The 21,213-nt window shown below is 41.0% G+C and overlaps 2 protein-coding genes across 5 annotated transcripts; one reads left to right on the forward strand and one right to left on the reverse strand.

The window, feature by feature from the left end:
- Nucleotides 1-193: 193 nt before the first annotated feature.
- On the forward strand, nucleotides 194-4,742 carry LOC123319859 (protein PAT1 homolog 1). Its single transcript, XM_044906865.1, has 8 exons — nucleotides 194-396; nucleotides 777-957; nucleotides 1,074-1,645; nucleotides 2,076-2,384; nucleotides 2,470-3,033; nucleotides 3,401-3,558; nucleotides 3,614-3,752; nucleotides 3,810-4,742. The coding sequence occupies exons 1-8, from the start codon at nucleotides 340-342 to the stop codon at nucleotides 4,068-4,070; spliced, it is 2,241 nt and encodes a 746-aa protein (XP_044762800.1). The 5' UTR covers nucleotides 194-339; the 3' UTR covers nucleotides 4,071-4,742.
- A 3,837-nt stretch (nucleotides 4,743-8,579) lies between these two features.
- On the reverse strand, nucleotides 8,580-19,069 carry LOC123319828 (ATP-binding cassette sub-family D member). 4 transcript variants are annotated; one of them, XM_044906787.1, is made up of 6 exons: nucleotides 18,798-19,069; nucleotides 12,119-13,364; nucleotides 9,817-10,149; nucleotides 9,508-9,762; nucleotides 9,117-9,453; nucleotides 8,580-9,054 (listed from the first exon to the last, which is right to left on the reverse strand). In XM_044906787.1, the coding sequence occupies exons 2-6, from the start codon at nucleotides 13,230-13,232 to the stop codon at nucleotides 8,859-8,861; spliced, it is 2,235 nt and encodes a 744-aa protein (XP_044762722.1). In that variant the 5' UTR covers nucleotides 13,233-13,364; nucleotides 18,798-19,069; the 3' UTR covers nucleotides 8,580-8,858. The 4 variants fall into 4 exon arrangements, with proteins under 4 accessions (XP_044762722.1, XP_044762719.1, XP_044762720.1 ...); XM_044906784.1 differs by having other exon boundaries at nucleotides 9,508-10,149; XM_044906785.1 differs by lacking the exon at nucleotides 18,798-19,069 and adding an exon at nucleotides 18,343-18,601 and having other exon boundaries at nucleotides 9,508-10,149.
- Nucleotides 19,070-21,213: the final 2,144 nt, after the last annotated feature.

The raw sequence follows: 21,213 nt of genomic DNA on the forward strand, positions 1-21,213 counted from the left end.
TTTTCCAATTTTCAGAAGTGAATATTGAAGTTTGAGTTCTAATTATTCCATTTGGTTCAGAAACCGAACGAAAATGATTACAGGATAAATTTTATTCGGGGTTTGGGGTCGCTTTTCCAAGCAGTTTGCGGTAATTGGAGAAATTAAGAACAAGAATAGCGGGGCGATCTGTGGTTCGTACTTTCTTCTCTTGGTTGACATTGACAGAGGTTAGGGCTTTCATCACTCCATCAGTTTATTGTTGGGATATCAGCAGTTTTACCAAATAAACCCTGAAATAATTGAAATTTTGATGTTCCTAGGAATATCCTAACGAATTGATGTCAAGCATAATGTTCAATGAAGAATTTAAATCAAATGGCTGAATCTTCATTCTTTAATTTTCCCACGCTGAAAGTGAGTACCCTACTTTGTATTTCTCCATTTTGTTGGACTATGTCCTACTAATTCGGGGAATTATTTCGAAAAACAAACTATTTTTAAGTACGGTATAGCGAGTAACGGTTGTTTTCAACATCGACGTGTTTCTCGTTAATTTGAGGTCATTCCACTCTTGCAGTTTAAACATGCAATCTATATGCGCATTTCTTCAACAAATTGCGTTATTGTTAATTTATCGTCGAACTTGTGGTAGGGATTATGATGCGATTTCAATGAAACTGCTTTATTGAAATATATTAGATATGCGTCTCTGTGGAACTTGTTGCATAAGGTTGAATAAGATGTAAATAAACAAACCGATCGCTGTCATTCCTCTAAAGTTCTCGATTCAACAGGATAGTGAACAGATAACTTTACCGGAAGACGACAATTGTTTAGAGAATGAGGACGAATATGATGCGCTCAATGATGAAACCTTTGGGGACCTAGAATGTGACTCGACTGTCGATGATTGGGAGCAGCAGCACGAAAAATTCGCGGAATTCGCCAAGAAATCCTCCAAACAAGATGAAATAGGTAAGATTAAATCTATATCTAGTCTATTTGTGACATAAACGATTGATTTCGGAATGGTGAGTAACCGATCGTTGACTTCAATAACTCAAAAAATTCTAACCATGTATTTGTTTTAGTTGACAGTCTTAAGGACCTGGTGCTGAGTTCCTCCCCCCTAAATCTAACGGGTAACTCTGTGTGGGCATACACACCTACACCACCACGAAATGGCGAGACCACAACCGCAATCCAGAACCTCTTACCGAGGACACTCAAACGTTTGGAAAATAAGGCAGGGGACGAGGTCGACGCTGCCAAGACCTTCGCCGCCCCCGCCAACCTGACAACCGTGCCCAAGATATGCACCGTGGAGGAACTGGAAAAGAACCTCATCAAGTCGAACAATGTGCCGAACTGCCCCAGGCCTCCGCCGGGATACCGGGCCATGCCGCCCCCTGCCGTTTCCTCTTATTATCTACCGACGTATCCGCGTCCCCCGCCCTCGTTCCAGGGACACCCGCATCATCCTCCGTATCCCATGGGCCCGAACCGGTACCCCCCTGGGTTCCCGCCAGCGAACATGCCCCCGCCCATGAGGCACGTGATGTATCCTCCCAGGTTCAGACCCCTGCCGCCTCCCCATCATTCGTTCCTGAAGGGCGGCAACATGCCGCAGAGGCCGCCCCCAGGGCTACCGTTTCCTAATCATGTGAGTACGGATTGAGCTATTTACCCCCATATTTTATTAATGTAATATACGTTTCTCGCGAGTACGTTTCATTTCGTTCCTATTGGCTGAATGATTCTTCTCAATCCTGTGAGGAATTTCTAGAAATTATCGATTTTTTTTCGTAAACATAACCTAGAAGTTAATTTGACATTTTGACTATTTTCCGAAAGAAAAATGTAAATTCTATGACCGGTCTCTTCACAGAATATCTAATCTGGATTCATAGACCTATAATGAGTCTATGTCTGGATTAGGTAGGATATTCTGTGCTCTCTTTTCGATGATTTCAACGTGCATAGAAATTTTAAAGTCATAGAATGTACACGATATTTTCGGCGCAATTTCCATTTTCAGTCTTCGTGGAAATGCGCTTTTTCCGTCGAAATGATTGGAAAATTCTCGATTTCAGCTTAATCACCAGGGACCGGCTCATCTGCAGAGGGGCGGCATGCACATGATGCCGCCCCACGTGCAGAACATGCATCCCATGCAGCAACAGCAATATCACCATCATCTGCTGCAACAACAACAACAGTATCAGCTGCACCAGGGTCATCAGATGGATAGGAGGCAGATCAACGACCCTTACCGCGACAAAAACGCCGTCAGGGACGAGTACGAGGGACTGATGACTGCCAGGGAGAAACAGTGGTTGTTGAACATCCAGATGCTGCAGCTTAACACCGGAACGCCGTATTTCGACGATTATTATTACACCGTGAGTGTCTTTCACTAATTTAACCTGATCATCATGAAATATACACAACAAAAACTGATCGTATAATACCAACTTCCCCCCACAGATCTACAAGGAACGCAAGGCGCGTAGTAACAAGGAGAATCAGCAGCAGCTGTTGCAAAGACACCAGGCGGGACGCCAGCGTAGGAACAGCGACCGACAGGAGAGCCCCCTCACCCCCAAGGTCTACACGCCGTTGCAATTCGAGAACTCCCTGGGCAAACTGCAGTGCGGCTCTGTGATGGCCCCCAGGAAGATAATCGACATGGACGTGGTCAGCTGCGACAAGGACTCGGAAAACACCTCCGTCTGCTCCAGGGACAGCAAGAAGATCAAGCAGCTGCTGTTGGAGCTCGAGGCACTGTACTCGATGTTCCTGAAGGCCGAAGACCTGACCAATCCGATGGCCATCAGCAACCTGAAGACGCTGAAGGAGATCAAGCTGAAGCAGCGCATTAGGGAGCTGGAGAACGCGACCACGCCGGAGCAGAAACGCGAGATCTTGGAGCTGGTGAAGAAGGATAGCGAGACCGTCGTCGAGAATCCGCACGATTATATGCAGAAGATCGTCAACGGGCTGCTGCAAGAGGACAAGTTTGCCAGTTTCATGAATATTCGGAAAGGAAAGGTGAGGACAGACTCTATCAACTTCTATGAAAGTGTCAAAGCTTTATATCAGCTCTATGCACCAACATAGAATACTAACAGATCTGTTTCTGTGGTTTTGTCATTACATTTGTGGTTTCGTCACAGAACCAGGTATGTTAGTTTTCTATGTTGGTGCATAGAGCTGATATAAAGCCTTGACACTTTCATAGAAGTAGAGAGGTTCTATGACAAGACCATAAATGTAATAACCAAATAAAGAAGATGATCCTAAATAATGACAAAACTGAACTTGACCATCTATGACCTTTATCCACCTGTCAAGTCAAGATTTTAGGTTTTTTACTCGATATTTCATAATTTGTATCAACATTTCTGTTCTGTTTCAGATGTTACTACTGAGGCTTTTACCAGCAATACATTCAGAGCAGTTCTTTCCTCAGATTGTCGAGATCTGGGGCAGGCTTCTGTCTAGCATAGCCATCATCGGAAGGAGAGATACGGCAGGCGATAAAATCCTGCCCAAGCTTTATCCCTTGTTCAAAAGGTAAATACCGTCTCTCGAAGCTTTAAAATTGAGATTTGAGTTTGATTTTTTTTAGATATACCCAGACGGTAAAGATGGAAAACATTCTGGACAACATCCACGGATTGATGGAGACTACCAAGTCTGAAAACAACCGAAGTACCCCGTTGGGTCATCAATCCAAGACTCCCCTCTATTTCGTACTGATGAATCAGGTAAGTACTTTCGGCTTTCTCCACTTTACGTTTTCTGACTAAATTTCCCCTTTGCAGTTCGGTATATCGGCCATGACGGCCTTTTTCGTGCGCAGCGAGCTTTTGATGTCTACCGATGAAGTTACCGATGTTCAACAGGCCACCCTGTTCGGTTTCATCCAAACGGTGGCCGATCTTCTGTCGCAAATCCCCAAGATACCGACCCCCTTGGAGGGCATGTCGCAGGTGACGTTAAACAAGCTGTGTCAGCGTATACCTAACCTCAACCCGGACAAAACGTCGATACTCAGAAAGCATTTCGTTGAGTCCAACGATTGAGTTGAATCCTTGAATTATAATGACAGGCTTCCTCGGAAACGACCGAACTAACTTCCTGTTGTAATTTTGACCAAGATGCCTCCGATCGTCCAGCCCAGTTTCTCACATGATTGTTTATAAAAAAAGTTTGGTCGTTTCTGGGAAGCCTCGAAGCTCATCGAGTAATTTATTATAATTTATTCAAGAAATGGAGTAATGTTGTTGAGAACTAACTGTTTATTGATTTAACAAAGTAATTGTTATAATTTTTAGATATAGCTGTATTTGTATATTTTTTTATTAATTCAAAGTTTCAGATTCGAATCGCTGTTAGTGATGACACATTTTTTATCCTGTTTGCAGATTGATTGTAACTCGAGAAATTTTAAGCATTTGTATGATTTTTAACGACAATTTAAATGCAAAATATTTGTTTTAAAATTGCATTGAGCAGTGAAATTGTGAGAGATGTAAATGAAGAAAAAACGTTATATTTGATAATTATGGTAATTGCGAGGTTCGGAAATGCCTAATTTTGGATTTTTTTTTCAAGATATCGAAATATGTTGAACAGATATCTTTGTTCATAGGAGGTTATTTCCTATTTAGACGCTTCTTTCAATTAGGTAAATGTCAAACTAATATATTTTATTCAATGTTTGACCATTGCGAATAAATTTCATCCTTATCAAATTTTTAGTGTTTCATTATCTCAAAAAAACACCTCAAGGAAATTTGAAATTGTGAATTTGAAAATTTCAATTGGTATCCACCTATTGAGGAATATTCGAATTAATTCAGAATATTTACAGTTTCCCTTCTTTGGCTTTGCTTCTACTGAGTTCCGAGAGGAAAAATTCAACCCACGACCGATAGATGGCGAACTGCATTCTAACCGGAAATTTGAAAAGTGGAAACCATTCTAAATAGAAATTGTGTTTTTTCTACTATTCCCAGCACTGATCCCCTTGAAATTATTAATTCGTAAGTACAAAAAAAAACACTAAGAATTCAAAACAAAGGTTCTTCATGTTTTTCCTTCTCATAAATTTCTCAGTACTAAACTTTGTATTCCCAGAAATGGTACAACATTAAATCAAAAATATCCTCAATTTGAATAGAGAATTTTCCTCAGTCGGAGAAGAATATCTAGAACTTTTGAAGAACCAATAGCGAAACGAGGAAGAAATTCGAGTAGCCCTACTAAACACTCAAATTAAAATTATGATTCATTACCATCTTTTCAAACGAATCGTATCACTGTTAACTTCACTAATATAGATCCAGTTTAAAATGAAAAAATAACTAGAATTCGTTTTGTTCTTAACACGACGTAAAGAGAATAAAAAACTATACCAGATTCTTTTCTCTCCACGAACATGAACGGCACTAATGTGAAATTTTTCGGGAATTACATTGAAAATATCGGCCGCGAAAAGTAACAACACTCTGGCGCAAAGCCTGACTCAAAACTGAATGCAGTTCTGACTAATTCTAGTCATTCAGCAGGAATTGAAAAAAAAACGATAAACGAGTTACGTGATTGAATGACTTCATCGTTTCGAGAATAGCAAGGGATCCATGACGAATTTTCTGCAGATATTCTTGAGAAAGCATACAAATACGAATGATAACGTTCTCGTTTCAAAAAACATGCATGCAAAAACATAGCACAATTCGAAAATTTTCAAATATTTGTATAAGAACAGATGCGCCACCTATGAGTCAATATGTGCCATCTATTGAAGTTCAATCAACGCCAACAATTTGAACACTTTGGTGTGAAATTCCGATATATTAGAATTAAACTACACTTAGGTAAGTTCCTTTAATCCTTTAATTAATTAAAATTTGAATCTAAAAAGTTACCTTGAATATCGGACGTAAATTTATAATCTATGGTCTATGGTTGTAGGAGAACGCTAACGCGCCTGCGCATTCCCCTTATTTTGATACGAGATTCGAAAACAGTTGAACAAAAATGTTCGGCTTTGGTCAGACATTTGTATTTTCTTGATTCGTGCAGTGATATCCAACAATCCTTCGCTATTTAAGATGAAAATTGAGTAGAATGTAAGTTCAATACAGTATATTTTCGTCCCAATATCATTATTTTTGAAAATTATATCGTGACCATCGCAGACGTTTGTTTTGAAGGCATTAATTTTCATGATATCAGTTCAATCCAATCAGATAGTAATTTATGAAACTAAATCTACATTTCATCTGCGTTTTCGAAGAGTATTAACTAATAATAATCGCTTAAACGATTGTCTCCTTTTGATTTTTCATAAAATTTGGTTTCAGTGATGATGAAGGTTGTGTGTTCTACCAGGATGATTGGATAGATAAAAAGGAATGATGAGACGCTTCAACTAAGGTAAGTTCGTTCAAAATTTTGATTCAGAACAAATATTGATATTTTTCATCCTGGCAAAATAGATTTTTTTGGATATTTCACCCCTAAATGGAGTTAACTCCATAGATGAATATTAGACGTTATACGTTAAAATCTGTGGTTACTTGTGTGGAACGCTAACGCGCCTGCGCGTCCGCCTTATTCTGATACGAGATTCGAAAACAGTTGCCATAAAATATTCGGCTTCGGTCAGACATATTTGTATTTTCTTGAATTGAGCAGTGATATCTAACAATTTTCCGCGATTTGAGATGAAAATTCAGCAGAATGTGAGTTCAAACAGTCTATTTTCGTCTTAACATCATTATTCTTATTTTGAATGCATTAATTTTCATCATATCAGTTCACTCGATACCGACAGTAGCTTTTTTGATTCAATACACATTTCATCTGCAGTTTTCAAAAGTATTTGTTTATAACAAAGAGGAATCTTTACTAATATCGTTGTCTTTTCGATTTTTCAGAAAATATGTGTTCAGTGTTATGTGTTGTGTGTACTATGAGGATGGCAAGATAGAAGAAAAGGAATGATCGAAGGGTCTTAGAGCACAGTCTTGTCCCTTCTTGGGGCTGGGCTGCTAAGGGATCTCCCGGAAGTCATTCCCAACTTTAGCCAACGATGGACCAAGAGCGAAAAAGCAAGATATTAACGTCAATGTGAGTCTTTCTTATCAAATCATTTTCTTCGCGCATTAGGACTATTTTCTCATTGAAGTAAAATCTTAAAGATCTTTGTTCAAAGAAATTGATCGGTTATTGATAAGTTTCTCCGTTATTCAGTCCATTTTTCTAAATTTCACCAATATTAGTTTCTTAATAATTCTATGGATCTATGGTATCATAGATCAGTTCAAGCATTTAGTTCGGAATCTACCCTCGCAACGATTCGAGTAACCGGGTGCGCCAAGCTTCGGATCCACTCTTTCATTCGGAGATGATTCCAGGATATTATTTATCTATGGTGGAAATAACGAATATTTTTTACGGTCATTGAACTAAACTTCTTTAGTTCAATGTTTACGGTGTTATCCATAGACCTAATTACACGTATGTGATCTATGGTGCTATCACAGATTAACTCTACCTATCTCAACCATAGAGTTGAACTTTGTCTATGATCTTAACCATAGATTATTATTACAGTGTTCTATAAGGTAAACCTATTACAGTTCTCTTCCTCTGAGGTAAAAGAGAACTGTAAAACTTTAAGCAATGTTCGTTCGTATACGACTAGATGGCGCCACAATAGAATTTGTTTGTCTAGAGACAGATGTGTCGACACATGATCTTCAATCTACACGACCAATGTTCGAAATGTGCATTTTTGCTTTTCAGATTCTTTTGAGAATATTCTGCTATGACATTTTTCCAAAGTCTGATCTTCAATTCAACTTATGTATGATCAACGATGACTCTAGTCTGACTAGAGACGATGTTCGAAGTTTGATCTACAATCTACCTATCAAGGAACGTAGAATGTAGAACGCCGCGTTCAATTTTGATATTTTTGAAAATATTCTTATTTTACATTGATGGCTTTTACTCAGAAAATAATCAAAATATTGAGTTTGTAAAAATATTCCGTCATGACTACAACAAACGTACTGTTTCGTGATTCTCCGTGTAATTTCAATATGACCAAGGAATAAAATAAGAACGCTCTTTGGGCATTCTCGGAAATATTCTCTTATGACCAGAGACAGACTGTCTCTGACAGTTTTTTGATGTATGATCTGCATCCATTCTCTTCATGACCAAGGATCATTTCTATCATACTGCTCTTTAGACATTTTTAAAAATATTCAGTATGACTAGAGACAGAATTTTGACTGATGATCTTCAATCCCACTTATGCATGACCAAGGGTCATTGTAGCATATTTGGTCTTTAGACATTTTTGAAAATATTCAGTCCGTCTAGAGACAGAAATCGACTAATGATCTTCAATCCAACTTGTGCATGACCAAGGATCAGGGCGAGCACATTGATCTTTAGACATTTTTGAAAAGCTTCAGTCTGTCTAGAGACAGAATTTGGTCAAATGATCTTCAATCCAACATATATTTATTCTTTAGTTGACGATGAGAAAATTTTCGATGATTGAAACAAAGTTCTATATCGTTCCGTATATTTTAATGAAAACCATCAAAAACTTACTCCTACATAATAAAATATATTAAGAAATAAGAACATCTACGTAATACATAAAAATCACAATAGGTTGCACTACGTATCTACAAGTGATGCTGACAGAATCTGCGTCACGCACGTGCTTCACCCCACTCGAGTCCCACTAAATTTCAACGAAACCTGTCTCGAGACACACGTCCACAGATACTTTCGTGATGCGTCGTCAATCCTTCCTTCGATAGGCCGCACTCCGCACCCCATCAAACGTCGTCCTCCCCTAACAGCCTGTTGATTTCGTCCAATCTATCCTTCTCTTTACCCAGCAATCTATTCTCCCTCGCGATTTCCAGCAGCTTCATCTTCTCGCTCTTCAGGTCTAACCTGTCGTCCGCATCCAACGTGTTGAACGTCCAAGAGCCTGTCCCATCGAACTGCAGTATGTGGGTGTGGAATTTCCTGCGGGAAAAACAATTTTTTTTTTAAATCTGGCTTGTACGAAAACCAACAGTCGAACTCACCACAACGTAGGCCTGTGGGTGATGGTCAGAAGCGTGATCCCCATATCGATGGCACGCTGGTAGATGTCGCTCTCGACGTCTATCGAAACCGCCGAGGTGCATTCGTCCAGGAGCGCGTACTTGGGCCTGTTGTAGAACAACCTGGCGATCGCCATCCGCTGCTTTTCTCCCCCGGACAAAATATCCGTCCAATCCTTGATCTCGTGGAACGTGTCCCTGTCCACTATGTGCTCCAGGTGCACCATCCTCATGATCTTCCTCAGATCGTCCTCGGTCACCTGCTTGTTGATCATATCTGCGTACGTGTCCGGGTAGATGATCTGATCTCTTAGGTTACCTTAGGGGTTAAAAAAATTATTGGAGCTCCTCGAGGTCCAATTCTCGGTCTTACCTATGACCATGTAGGGTCTCTGCGGTATGTAGAACATCGAGTCTTTCGGGGAGTGCAACTCCCCACCGTAGATGGGCCATAGGCCGCTTAAGATCCTGAACAGACTGGATTTACCACAACCATTGGGACCTGTAATCAGCAGGTGTTGACCCGGCAACAGCTGAAAGCTCAGGGACGGACAGACCACGTCGCAATTCGGCGTAACAATAGGCACATCCACCAGCGTTATTTCATTCTTGGACAAGATCCATTTACCTAAAACCAAGCGAGGGTGAGAAATCCAAGGGTTACACCTAGTTACCGAGTTACCTTTGGCGATGGGCTGGTTGCCCTTGAACTCTATCTGAAACCCGCCGACCTCTCGCCTCTTCTCCACCACCGTCTTCTGGTAGACGCCCTGGCTGGCCTCCTCCAGCACCTGGAACATGTTGGCCACCCTGGCCGTGTGTCCGGCCAGCTCCACCACGTCCTTGTAGCTGGACATCAGCCTCTCGACAGCGTTCGAGCCGGTGATGAGGAGGTTCTTGGCCGTGGTGAAGTAGTGGGTGCGTTCGGATACGTTGTCCTGGCTGCCGGCGTCGTCGTCGCTCTTGCCGGTCTTGATGGCGTTCAGCAGGATGGGCAGGGAGACCACGAACATGCCTGCGAAGGAGCGGAAGACGTTTACGTCTGTGACATAACCAAACTTATTTGACAGAAAGCTTTCGGGACGTTTATTTGGTGGAACCGCTGTTAAAACTAGCCAAATCAACGATTTTGGTGATAAGTTTTCGTTCTATTTGGCCAGATACTTCTCGGTCCAACCTCGTACAGTAGCAACGCTTATGCAATCGCAGAAGGTTGTTCTACAAACGCTCCTTCCTTGGGCAACGGCGTTCTTGGATCTAGAAATCGGGGCGACGATCAAGGATCTGGATTTTAGCAACCTCGATTCGTCCTTTTACCTGGCGAAGCGTGCATCGAAAAGATAATAACCCGTCTCTTATCGCTATCGATTTCTGGCGTTTCCAAGGCGTAGAATTCGTACGTTCTTTCCAAATCGCAGGTTCTATGACCGAACGGGCGTTGATCTCCGTCGTGGCCCCCGAGTCGTCCCGATTTAGGCCCTATGGAAAATTTCTCGGTTTTCTCTTCGTATGGCGTTTTCTTCGTAACTTTCTATGATTTCATCGAGATCCCTTTCTTGTATCGCGTGCACGACTAAGGAGGTCGCGAATTTGCGCAAATATTCGTAGAAACGTTGACGGAACTACATCGCCGGCTAATCGTGCATGCTAAATCGACATTTAATGATACCCTGCCGTCAAATGATCCTATTTGTCGGGTACGATCGTGCTCGTGTTCCGAAGATTCGCACGTGAGCTCGTCATCCTTTATTATTTCCTATCTCTGTTCGTGAGCGGATGCCCACTTTCCACATTCGGGGAACAGGAAGTTTTTTTTTTCATTTATCATCATTTAGATTGAAGAAATTTAGCAATACCCAGCCTTATCGACCACTTTTCGCTGCTTGAAGCAAAACAGCAAGTTTTACCGTCCCACCCTGTAGTAACGTAGCAATTCCATCATAATTACCGAGGCCAAAAATAGTTAACTTCGCTCTATGACCGTAATCGATGTTTCCCAACGCGCTCTGTGATCGATGTCAACTTTTCTTCCGTCAAACTGACATTCAGGTCCGTTGTCATAATCGAACTCTATGGGAACATAGAGTTCACTCTATGTTCCCATAGAGAACTCTATGGGAACATAGAGTTCAATGGTTGTCAGTGGCCACGGAGGCTCAGAGTCTCGAACATAGACTAATAACAATTTTATTATCCACGTCAAAATGTTTACGCTCCCCCCTTCTATGGTTCATTTATTTCGATGATAAATTTATTGACAAACGAAAAATCTTTGATGTACAAATGTAATTTTGTGCGATTCCATCGAAAAACGACCGTTTTCCAAGTGAAATCACCTGTATATCGCTGGAATTAAATCTGCGTGAGTTACAGGAAGTATTTAGACATTCATTTAATCCGTTCCCCGTTGAGTTTGCCCGCTCAAGTGCGTAACCCAGAAAACGCGGGCCAAACACGACTCTCGACAAGCTCAAAACGCTACCTATTGTTCCTCCAGTAATTTTCCACTTCCCCCTAACCGTTGTTTGCTTTCCTATCGATTTCATCGAGTGGCCCGTTGTTTTGTCCCTCGATAAGTGTACAAACACTCGAAATTTCTCAACGACCAGTCAAATATTGAAGGTAAACACAGTCGGGCGATCGTCTCGTATCGTAGCCGGTTCTTCGACGGCAAAAATCGATCTCGACCTTCGTCTATGGACGCCAGTACGTCCACGGACGTACGCCACTGGAGCGCATTAAATCTAGAACTCAATCGACTCTCGCCTTCAATTAAATATCGTTCGAGTGCGGGAATTAAATCAACGTACGGACGACTACGTACAGGTTCACTCTGTTTCGGCGTTCCGATACCTCATCTAGACTTTAAACGTCCCATTCGACAGTTAAACTTGTCACTTGTCACTTGTCAACGTCACCTGTCATCAGTGACATTGACGTTTAATGACGTTGACATTGACAGTTGCTCATTCGACGCGTCTTACCTGTTCCCGACCACACGTATTTCATCAGGAACTGCTCCAGCATGATGAACCACAGCTTGACGCCGAACGTGTGCTCCATGTGCTGCACCAGGATCCTGTAGGCGCTGCGCAGATGGCTCTGCTCGACCTTGTGCCCGCCGTAGAAGGCGATCTCTTCGGCGTTGGACACGATCCTGCCGTGCACGTGTCTCAGATAGCCCTTCTTCTCGGCCTCCTGGGCCACCAGCTGTCCGAACCTAGGCGACACCACCCTCAGGATGAGGGCCGAGAGGAACACCACGCCGCTGATGATGACCGGTCCGGTGACCAGGTTGGCGTTCCTGGACTTGACCAGGTTGGCTAGGGCGATCGCCATCAGCAAGATGTCGAACATCGGCTTGGTGATCTGGCCGTAGAGGTGGGAGACTGTTGAGGCCACGGTTTCTATGTCGTCTGTCAAACGTTGGGAGCAGTTGTCCAGACGTCCGTCCAGCACGGTCACCCTATAGTAGCTCTGGTTCTTAAAGTATAACCCATAGGAGTGTTCGACCAGTCTGGTGCGGAACTTGAGGGCTATCTTCGATTCCAGGTACCTGATCATGCTGTTGATGAAGGTGGCGGGTACGGCCACGGCGAACCACTTGGCCAGTTGGATCATGAAGTTCCTAGGCTCCTTCCTGACCGTGTACTTGACGATGGCGCCCTCTAGATTAGCCACGTAGATGCTGAGGAACGTCCTGAGGAACAGGAATAGGGTGTGGCCGGACAGCAGGGCTATCTCGGCGGTAAAAACCCCCGGTATCATGATCCTCAGCAGCCTGAAGAACTGGAGGATGAACTTGACGTTCAACGCGGGTATGGCGTTGAGCAGTTTGCTCCTCCTGGTTATGGCCTGTTGGGTCTTGGGGTCGCCGTTGCTCTGTATCACGTTCGGCTTGACTAGATTGTTGTTTATGTTGATCTGTTGCTGTTCCTTGTTCGGTCTGTCGTTGAAGTAGCGGTCCACCAGCGGGTAGGCCACTTTGTAACCGTAGGTGAACATGACGGCCGCTATGACGGCGCCCGATATGGCCGTCCTGTTGGTCTTGAGGGCGGTCTCGCCCTTCTCCAGGAATTTCGACACTACGGCCGGCATCTCGACGTTTAGTCGGTTTTTTTTTGCGGGGTTAGAACTGTCACTGGTTTTTTTCAGTCTTTCTTTGGTCTAGCTCGTCGGTTTCTTGCGTATTTTGTACGTCATATTCGGGTTGCGTTAGAGGATGACGATCTGTAAAAAAAAAGATTCCGTTAGGATAGAAATTTGAGTTTCTGTACTCGAAAATTAAACAAAACAAAACAAAACCTCCAAAAATCTAACGAACTGTCAAAATCGTTGGTTGCTATTGGTTACCATGTGACAGACAATCTGTCATCTGTCACACACGCAGTTGCTAAGAAACGCACAGTTGGTAACCAACGGCAACCAACGATTTTGACAGTTCGTTCGAGTGACCTACATTTAATCGTTGGAGGAAAATTTCAATTATGTTGGTAATAGCCAATTCCGTAAGATTTTTGAGTTGTGGAATTGAGGTTGGTATCAAAAATAAACACTGCGTCCCATAGAACAATAACATATACGTACACTGAAAGAAGATATTTTGAATTTTGTACTGTTGTTTATGTTCTTGCTTTGATCGAACAAATCGAGAAGTTGATTGTATAAATATTGGATGATGATTCATTTGCTCTGGTTCCAGATATTTCTTTAATTCGAATGATTTTCTAGGTTATATTCATAAATATTATTTCTATGCTTAGAACTACAGACATTCCTAGTGATCTTTTGTGGCCAGATATTTGAGACTTTAGGTCTGCGTTGATGTCAATAATTCTATGATTGACATCCCAGAGTGAGCCTTGACAGCCTTATATTAGTGTTCTGTGGTTCAGACGCAGCTTAATATCTGGTCACAAGAGATCTTCATTAATTTCTGTAGTTCCAATCACAAAACTGGAATATATAAATATAACCTAGAAAAGTATTCGAAAAAAAGAAATATTGAAATTTAGAGCATAAATCAGCATTCAAAATTGATGCAATTACGTATTCAATTTGTTCGATTAAATCGAGGACATAAACAGAAGTACAACATTCAAATTATCTTCGGTCAGCGCATAGATTCACATATGATAGGTCATAGATCACTATTTATTCACAATACCAACCTAAATTCCGCAACACAAATTCTCAACTTATGGGCTGTTACCAACTTAAATTCGACTAATTTTTCCGCATGAAATATTTCCTACCAATTCCTAACAAATACTGAAATTAAGATTTCCGAATAATTTTTTTTCGATAATAACCCGACTTCCCACAGAAACAATAACGAACACGACACGGTAATTTAGAACAGGTAGTTTTTCATCAAGGATTCTCGTTTTCCTATACTCATAACAATAACATAAAAATTCAATTTCACACGAACATGTAAATTAAATAGGACGAAACTATCTCTGTGAAATTCTGACAAACTTGAGTCATGAATAATGAATCTCCCAAACCTTTTCGAATTCACCAAACCATCACACTTGTATCGATCGCTAGATAAAATGACGATACAATAGAATATGTATTCACCAGTGATAAACTTTGTGCATTTCTGATCACGATTATAATATCTATTGCGCCAGATACACATCTAGTCCTTGAATTAATTATTGTTTCTCCATGAACGATAATGATACACTGATAAAAAATTGAACTTTAGATCGCTTGACCCTTGACGTCTACCCATAACAAACACCAATTCAACTTCGATAATTCCTTAGCTAACTATCGTTAAGCGTTACTTTGAAGAAAAACTATTTTCCTCTGAAATAAGGCAGGAAAAAGTAGATATCAGATATAGATCATCTAATGGGATCGACGTAAAAACCTGTTGACCGAATCATGAAAGAGTAAACACGCTCCTAATTGAAAACAAGCATGAAATTAACGAGAAAAATAATTTTTTCTGCGTGACTACTAATTATGCTCCAACATCGATAAAAATTGCTCGGAAATTTTACGATTATATTTTCATGAGCAACTATAATCGTTCAATAAAATTTAAGGATTTAAAAATACTCAAATTCAAAAAAAAAAAACTATCATTGAACTCTATGGGAGTTCTATGGTTCCCATAGAGTTCAAAGAAAACTATAGATCAGTGTTATGTCCAATACCAACCTAAATTTCGCAACTCAAAATGTTACCATGAGATGTCAGGAATTTTGAAGAGAGTATATTTAAAAACGTTTTTTGTAGAGCATTGTTCGACAGATGTTCAACTAACGAGTCTGGTGGGTTCAACCTGCTGAGACTGGTGGAAAATAGAGAGGTAAACGATTTTTCAAGCTTGAAGAATACGATTTCGTTATGTGCCAGCGAACATAAACCTCAAATAATGGTCGAATTATTTCCTGTTTTATACAAGGTCGCTCAACCGTTAAGCAGGCAGATATATTTATGAAGTCGCTATATAGAATTATACCGAGTAATATTTTGGAACCACGTTTCCCAAGTCTAGCACGAACACTTTCGAATAAATGACAAATCTACGTTATCGTTGACATGTCAGAGGTGAAAGGTACTAAAATCTGTGGTTTCGCCAGGGGTGGGTAAGTCCAGGAACGACGATATATGCGAACAGAGAAGAATATGCCAATCTACTAACTCAAGGGTTGATTGATTCTGTGACAACGGGACAGTGTATTCAATAATAATCCGAATATCTGTCGAATCTTCACCTTGAAACATCTAATCGATAACTACGTCACTTAATACTACGAATTAATATATTTCGGTACAGTTTCCTTGACATAAAAAGAACGGTAGTAAAGCGAGCTGTTTGGATAACGAACGAAATCGAAATGTATCCGAAAGGATATGTAAATAAGTCCGAAACCGAGAATCCTCCTCGGGCCATAAAGAAACTGGTTTTTTATCGTACGTCAGTTCAGCACAAAGTCCCAGATTTCATGCGAAAATGAGTTATGGCCCGACGATCGCAGCGTATAGAGAAATTTCGGTTTAATGAGATGCAAATTACCTTCGTCTTCCTCATTTCAGGAGAACGAGGAAAGGCGGTTCTAGGTCACAAGTATATTCGTTCTTCCACGAAGTAATTTTCTCGAGAATAAGGAATTACTTTACCGCTCACTTGTTAAAAACCATCCAGTTCAGAACCAACGAAGAACAGTTTCAAATTCTATGCTGCATCGACAATGCCGTTTTAGACATCCCTACCGGAATCGCAACCTTTCTATGACCCGATCACGGTACATAATTCATAGATGCGAACGTCAGTGTTTTTTGTTCCATAAACCGAGGTGAACTCCATATAGATTCGGTACCGAAATTATGATTATCGAACCGAACTACATTTTTTATGTAACCGTAACCGGCGGGATCAAGGTGCAGCTTTCACATCTCGAAAAAAATTAGATCGCCCATAGAAGATCGTTGCGTCATGCGAGATACACCGTGAATGATGTAAAATTTGTGGATTTTAATGCGGGGGATTGCGCAGTTTTTCGTTGAGAAACGCTAGATTTGGGCCCGTTCCGTTCGCTAGTTAATTCATCCTTGAGGGCTAGCTCAAACGTGAAGTTTGATGGATTTATCTTGAAGTTGACGAGTTTAATCGCGATTCTGTGGCGCGAGGGCATAGTTATGCAACGGTTGTTTATTCGATTAACTTCTTTCCTTTCGAAGGGTCATTCACGAGACATTTTTTACTACTTATCGGTTCGTTTCTCCAGATAATGACTTCGAGGATGTTCAATATCATTGGAAAATTCTCGATTATCGAATTTGGACAGCATTTTTCACTCTATGATATATTGTGTTTGACGTTTATCTCTGAAATTATCGGATACCTCACTGGCCCATAGAGATATAATATGCATTACTCTCTATGAAGTGAAATGAATCACAGAACATGAAAATTTGGAATCTGGAAAGATAAGAGATTCTCGGGTAGAACAACAGAACGTGCTCAATACGATTAGATATATTGAGCCATAAACTGTCGCTTAGAATGCGATAAACAATAGACGAAAAACGGTTACATAGCCAATTGAGGAAGTCGATAATATATATTGTGTGAAATTTATAATTCCGACGATGGGATTACTATTGATACAGCCTTATCCTCTTTGCGTGTATCGAAAATGAAACAATGCATCATTTGAATTGTAGAATAAATGCAAACTAGCAGGTGTAAAATCGAGGAATGGGAAGTATCGAATTTTTCCCTCCTTTCAAGAACGCACAGAATTATTAAGGCGCATAGAGATAATTAATCGCATTTCAAGGTTAATTAGCTACGTTCCGTAGTTAATTCTGTCAGAAATGAACCATAGATAATGCATTATATATTGCGAAAGTCTATTTTCGAACGAAAAACCCAAGTTTCCGGGAAAACGCAGGTAATTTTCGAGGTTTTTCTTCCACGCACCGACCAAAGTTCAGGGTGGATCACGTAACATGCGAGCCTAATTGAAATGAAACGTGACGATTGATTGAAAATTCAGGTGTTGATGGACGGGCGGAAGTGTAGTCGGTGCCGAGCATAAATAAAGATGAATTTTCTGCGGTATTGCGATAAGGAGATTCCCTTACGGAGATCCACAACCCGATTGTCGATGATTCATTAGCATTTCGGCGTTTTTCGACCATGGAATTACGACTGAAAACATCAGAACATAGAAATATTATCGAAACGTTCTCCTATGGTTTATTCATAGAATTTCGTCACAGAAACCCTCTTGTTCCATAGAATTCGTATACAAACATAAAATAATGATCCATAAAACTCTCTCGCTTCGTGCTTTCGAGCTTACTCATCGAATAAAAATCGATAAGGTTACCAACTGACATAAATTTCATACGACTCGCGATCGTCATTCTATTCACGAAATCATAATCGATCCGGTGAACTGTTGAAATATGGAAAAGCTTCAGGATAATCGGATTATTCTTCATTCCATTTGCGGCAATATCATTATCTTCTTTTATGGGGCTCGGTGTAATTTCACGGCGATTGGATCGACCTGAAGTTCATTAGTATGAGTGCTTCTACGAGAATATTGCAGAAATTTAATGATGATTGAACGGAGATTTCGAGGTGTCAAAATCGACCAGTTGTCCATCAAGAATACACCTGTTAAACATTCTTTTTTAACTCAGTGCTACTTTCCAGCCGTTCTCTATGTACCTTTCACAGATTTTGTTCATCTCCACTAATTCTATGACCTGTCACGGTTCATTCTTCATTCATAGAAACTAATTTCTGGATTTTGGTGGCAACTCAAACTGGTTTTCGGTCTCGAACTCTTCTACGGCACTATTTTATTCACTAAACGAGGTAAATGTAACTCTGAACGACCTTCGCCTTCCACTCAAATCGCCTATTACAGATAGTCTCACGACTACAGAGAATCCCTCAACATAACAGTCTCAAAACAAATATCTGGGATCTATCCCGACTTTCTAAAAACAATGACGGATATCTAGAACATGTAAAGGTTAAACGATTGAGCAACAGATCGTCAAAACACTAACGTTATCTGTGGAAGCGAAAACATAACATCTCTATGATCGATATAACCGATCATAGAAATTTTCGCAAATCGAACAACAATGAGTCACGTCTATGTTCTGTTTACTCACCATTTGTTACTCGTGTTGCTTTTAAATCCTGACGGTCACAGCACTCTGTCCTCACGCCGCGCTTATTTCTACAACGGGACGCTGCCAGCCAGCTAGGATCGCGTTAGCGGCAGGACTGCTGTCGTAAATTTATATCGGATTTATCTGGAGGACGACCACGACGCCTGTCATTCTCGTTTATCGGCCGACGCGACGCAAAAGGCGAAAGTGACAGAGGACGACGGCAGCGTTCGTTTTTTGTCCGTACGGGAGGAACACAGAGCGGGTTCTGCGCCGGGAGTGGGAGGGACAGCACCGGCAGATCTTGCTGCAACGTGTGCCGATCACGGAGCGGGCTGCTGCTGCAGGGGATCATTGGCGGAGGAGCGAGAGGGCGACGGAGAAGGCCCCCAACGTTAGACGAAAACGTTGAATATTCACAGATATTCAACTTTCATATTCTATGTTCATCTTCTCGATGGCATGACCACAGAACTGGCCGCACGAGCATCAAGTATCAATAATACTCTATGGTCTAACAGTCTATGGAATTTTGAGTTCTGTGATCATGTGCCATAGAGGACAACTATCGCTGGATTTCTGTGAACCAATTGCAATTTGAATCATAGATTACTGCAATCTGTGATTTGAATGACAGCAATAAAACAGTTATTACTAAGACGATAAAACAGTATTCTGTCATAAATTCGTATCTCATTTCTCGATTGTTTCCAATTAGAAACGTCACTCTCGTATCGAATCGATCGTATGGCGTGAAAAACCTCATTCTCCGTCGCCGCCTATAGCAATCGCATAAATTTGCAAGAAATCGCGAATTTTTATGCGTTAGCGAGATCGAAGACGTTAATAGGAATCCTTCAATAAGGACGGAGAAACCGAGATAATGGAAAAAAAAGCTCGACAAAACCTCCAAATGGGTTATGACGAAATCCGACTTTGTTGCAATACGTTCGACGGTTGTTAAATTTTCTTCTTCGGTTTCTTCGCGAAATAAAACGTTCACGATCCATTCAACTTCTGAAAAGCGTGTCACCGAAACGTGGGAATCGGAGAAAAGACGCGGGTCTCGATCTCATTCGATATAACCTAGTTGAAGCATCGATGGTCCTTTTGGTCCTCCGAGCCGGATCGAAGTTTTTCGATTCATCGGTATCTATGCTCGGTTCACGCTGCCTCGCATAATCCCACATTATCGTCTTGAAGTTATGTAAATACGAATATAATAAATTAATATTTCGTCATTGGAGATCGAGAGAGGAAGGTCTGGAGGCCGGTTTCGAGTTGTTGCCGTGTCTCTCACGCGACGAGATCGAGAGGTTTGTTGACTGACGAGGATTAAAGATCAGAAAAACTTCCGCATGGAGGAACAATATGACTGAGCTCACAGATAAAGCAATTTTTGAAAGCTGACGTTTCGTCTTTGCATCGTTACACGACTCTGTGACCATGTGTCATTTAGATGTCACACCGATTCTATGACCCCTCTATGTACCGATAAGACTAGACCACAGAGCACGACGAAACTGATGACGCGTTCCACAAATTCAAAAACTTTTTCAGCTACGCCAATTTTTCTTCGCATTAGAAGCTTTCGTACGCCATGGAAGTCACGTTCTCTCCAACTTCATCCGCGTCGTGAATACAAAAGGATAATTTTATCCTCACCTAGCACCTTAATAAGGCAAATCTTAATCGCCTTGAGAATGAGTTCGATCTGCCTATTCCCGAGAGCAATTCTGCAAGATGTTACGTGCCTGTTTCTGATCACGTAGCTGCTTGAGATCGTATCGGGGGTTCCTGGAAAAAAAGTAATGGGTTTAACTGTTCCGGAGATCTGTGATCTCAAGCTCGACCCAGATCGCTCTGGTACAAGTCACAGAAAAAGATATTACATTATATTTTTAGTGACAGATGTACATAAAACCTATAATTCAGCTGGCTCTGAGTCAAGTCTATCTAGTTTTCGAGTAGCCATAGGGCTAAAAGTAAGGGTGGTTGAACACCAGATGTCGCATCGATCTATTTAGTACTTTGACGTGCACTTTCAAACGAAATATTGTCATAAATTTGAAATATAAGAGAATTTTCGACTATGCTCAAATACTTTTCAAATTATATCTTCCTTGATATGCAACCCATTGTGATGGGTCAATAACTGGTCATATTTCGCTATCAAAATAATGAGAATCAAATTAAACGTCTCTCTATATGAAACCTGACAGAATAATTTGACTTTAATTCACTGATGAAGAAGAAACGAGTGATTTCTTCATTTGCCACGGCATATTGACCCTCCAACAGGTATCTAATCTTGGGAGAATATCGCTTTACTTAATTTTTTATACGAGATATACGACCCGAGTCATGGCCACCATCGAAACCGGTATGAAATACCACGATATCTATAATTAGAGTT

Source organism: Coccinella septempunctata, chromosome 9, assembly GCF_907165205.1.
Source record: "Coccinella septempunctata chromosome 9, icCocSept1.1, whole genome shotgun sequence".
NCBI lineage: Eukaryota > Metazoa > Arthropoda > Insecta > Coleoptera > Coccinellidae > Coccinella > Coccinella septempunctata.